Genomic DNA, 3,757 nt, shown 5'->3' on the forward strand with positions numbered 1-3,757 from the left:
ATAAACTTTATATATATGCATTTTGAATTATTGGATAGGATATATTTTGTTTCTAGATGCCAAACTCCTTTAAAGAAAGATACAGATGATATGGCAGACAGTGAAGAAAAAGGACCAGACATCATCCCAGCCAAAATAATAAGTCGTGTACACTGTCTTGGTAAGAATTTTATATTTATCAATCAATTTTTAGATATAAAAAGCATTAATAAACCCTAAAAATTTAATCTAATAATATATTCAAAAAATACATGCCCTATATCTGTATAGTAAAATACAACATAACTCGTGTTTTTATGTATAGAATTTAAGCAAAATTTCAAGCAGGGACTAGTAAAGTTATATATATATAGTATACTTTTTTTTATAACTGCAAAAAAATATTTTCTTTTGTCGTCTTACTCTACACAGTCTGAAATACCCGGTTGACTTGTCTTACCTAATACCACCTAGCTACTGGGAATTTTTCGAAACGAATGATCAGTTTGATCTGGCTTTCCCCCCTTTCTTCCCAAAATGTATTCAAGTAGCGCTGGGACTAACATGAGAAACATTGGCGTACACTCCCTTCTTTGCCGTATACATGAATTTCAAATGTTGCACAGGGAAGAGGAAGAAAGAAGGTAAAGAAAAACGCCGTCTGGACCAAACTTGTCTTTTATCTGCATCGTTGATGTTTGAAATGGATAATAGCTGTTACTATACTTTAACTTTTTCTTATAGAAAATTAATTCACATAAATATAATATTGTCAATAAATCGATTAAGTGATACAGAAACACAAGCGTAATCGATAGGAAGAAATATATGTTTAATTTTACGTTAGTCAATATATATATATATATATATCTGTATAGTTATATGTACTAAAATTGATTATAAAGTTTGTATTTTTTGATGGTTTTTCCATTTTTACTTTATTGTAGATGACGTTAAAGAATCATCATCTCCTCCAACTAGTACAGCTGCCATATGTCATTGGAGTTCTTCCTCGAGGGAAGTCGTGTTCGAGAATACTTTACCAACACAAGCTTGTTCCACATTTAGAAAAGTATGCCATGATTCTTTTTATTATACTTTTATCTAACGTTCTGTATATTTATCGTTGAGTGAAGATAAAAGAAAATAACTGTAAATGATTCATCTGTCTCTAAAGATATCTATTCATGCATTCTAATTTGTTATGACAGGATAAACTCAATTTAATTTGAAACTTAATAAATGAAGCCATTTAAAATTTATCGTTCTACTTAATTAATTTCTATTAAACAATCCTTTTCTTTAATATACATATTGCAAAAATATTATGTCATGCAAGATTAATATCGCTTTTTACAATATTCAATAATTTATTATGTTGTTGATATTCTTTATTTTATTAAATTGTAAAGATTTTTCTATATTTTTATTTTTGAAAATTGATTTGTTTCTTATATATTTATATTATGTTCATTTAATTTGTTTGTAACATAAATTTACTGAGCAGTGATGTTACAGTATCAATATTTATGAATGTAATTAAATAAATATTATTCTTGTAACTAAGATGTAACCTTACGTACAAGAATGTATCATGTTTAATTTGTAAACATAAGTTTAAAATTTTTTATAAAATAATAAATATTAAACATGCATAGATAAGAATGTAATAATCTGAAAATTTCAATTTTCTAATGCATTTTCATGAATAATTTATTGTATCTTTATAAAATTGCGAATCTTCTTAAGACTTTATTAATTATTTTATATTTATATCATGCAGCCTGAAGATGTTACGTACGCTGAATTAGCTCTTCCCAAGGATTTACAAAGTTCAGCGACAGTTACAGTTAGAAGAAAAGAACCACCAACAGAATATGCAAAACTCGATTTACAGCGACATATGCCCTCTCATATTGTTGTAGGAGAACGAGACGACGACGAAGAAGCAGCATGTACATCGTGTGAAACACCATTAATGAACAATAAGAGAGAAAGTGCAGTGTAGCATCGACGAACAAGAACAAAATGGAAATAAAATAAGATAAAATAAAAAAATACAAATATATATTAAAAAAAAGAATATATAAGAATTCATCCACCGACAGTAAAGACAGCACCAGTTCCCAACCACGGAGGCGTCATGCCTGTCTGTTGGTTACACAAAAATCCTTCAGAATAAAGATCAACCTCAACCCTTTCCCTAGCGTGAATCAAAGCTTGCGTGTAGGATCTTAACGGGGGAGAACTTTTATCATAAATTTAGCGTTGGGAACGGCAGAAGTGTGCTGTCTACGATAAATCAGACAGATGGTTGTGAAGAATACAGACGGTCCTCACTGTAATCACGTGTTAAACCGTACTGTAAAAAATAAAATAAAATAAAATAAAACGAACCCACTTACTCCCCTTCCGGCTGTGGTGCTTGTGAATTCGCGCGACAATCCAAGGATTCAAAAGAAGATTATGTGTGTTCTGTTTATGTATGTTTAATAAATGTATAAAGAAAGAACTATAAAAAACAAAAAGAAGTACGGATTTAGCTGCCATTAAGTGAAGAAATTCGAAGACAGTATAACAGAGATATGAATAATAATAATAATAATATAATAAGAAAAAGTTAAATCGCTCAGGACTTGTCGATATAAAAATTAATCTTCTTGGACATTTGAGAATATTCAGAAAAGAAAAAAATATATATATATATAAAATTGTACACAGTCGTACAAGACATTCATTTTTCTGGAGTGATTCCTATGACTTAGCTTGATGTTTTACTTACAAACAATTGTCAACATGGATTTTTTGAAATACCGTTGCTTTGTTAAGCAAATAATGTAAAAGTGGCCTTCTTTATAAAAACAAGAAAAAAAAATCTTAAAAAAACTGACTTTTATCAAAATGTTTCATGTGTCAATTAATTAAAAATTTAAATTTTTCATTAAAAAATAGAAATAAAATTAACAACAGATTACTAAAGTTAACATTAATTAGACATACGTGATCATTATTTGTTTTATTTAAATTTTAGAAACGTATTTTTGATATAAATTAATAAAGAAAACAAGTAAAATTTTGTTAATTATTAACTGTTAGATTACGTTTATTAATTAATGTTCACTAATAAAGCATTTATCAATATCAACATGATAAATGTTTTAACGAAGTAATATATTTTCTGTCGAAGAAATGCACCAAGTAGATAATTTGTTTCGATAATAAATTAAGGAATAAGATAAATTCAATCAAATTTTCAAGCATATTTTATTGTCATAATGCTTTAAACTTTAATTTTTAATGGCATATACGTGAATACAGTAAGATACCCTCAAGTAATAATGAATTTTATATACTTTAATATATAAATCGCTTTTTTTATATTTATGTACGGATTTATACGTTTAAAATACAATTTAGAAAGTATTTTATTCTATAATTTATATATTTATTTATACAAAATACAATTTCATAAGAAAAAAAATATTGAAAATGCTTAAATAATAAAATATAAAATACAATTTTTGTTTTTTTTCTTATAAATTGAAAGAATTTTATGAAATGTTTACGAATTAAATCTTTGGAGAATTGAGAAACAAAACTTTTCATCGACTTAAAATAAAATAAAAAAAATATATATATATATATTATCCCCCCTTATATATTTATCAATGAATTAAATTATTAATTTATATTATTTTGTATGCAGTTTAATGTAAATTAATATTTAATTTTAATTAAATGATATTTGAAATTACATTTTTTAAGAAATAAATATTTT

At 26.2% G+C, this 3,757-nt stretch overlaps 1 protein-coding gene across 1 annotated transcript in view; it reads left to right on the forward strand.

Annotated features, from left to right (window-relative positions):
* The window catches only part of LOC111624246 (hemicentin-1-like), a gene marked incomplete at its 5' end in the record, with an annotated part of 182,045 nt that overhangs the window by 171,081 nt on the left and 7,207 nt on the right, over positions 1–3,757 (forward strand). Inside the window, 4 exons of the mRNA XM_023367059.1 lie at positions 57–160; positions 927–1,051; positions 1,763–1,986; positions 2,088–2,132. Coding sequence (XP_023222827.1) covers positions 57–160; positions 927–1,051; positions 1,763–1,986; positions 2,088–2,132 — 498 coding nt within the window. The remainder of the gene's footprint in view (positions 1–56; positions 161–926; positions 1,052–1,762; positions 1,987–2,087; positions 2,133–3,757) is intronic.

Source organism: Centruroides sculpturatus, unplaced genomic scaffold, assembly GCF_000671375.1.
Source record: "Centruroides sculpturatus isolate CEXI.00-Female unplaced genomic scaffold, Cexi_2.0 scaffold353, whole genome shotgun sequence".
Taxonomy (NCBI): domain Eukaryota; kingdom Metazoa; phylum Arthropoda; class Arachnida; order Scorpiones; family Buthidae; genus Centruroides; species Centruroides sculpturatus.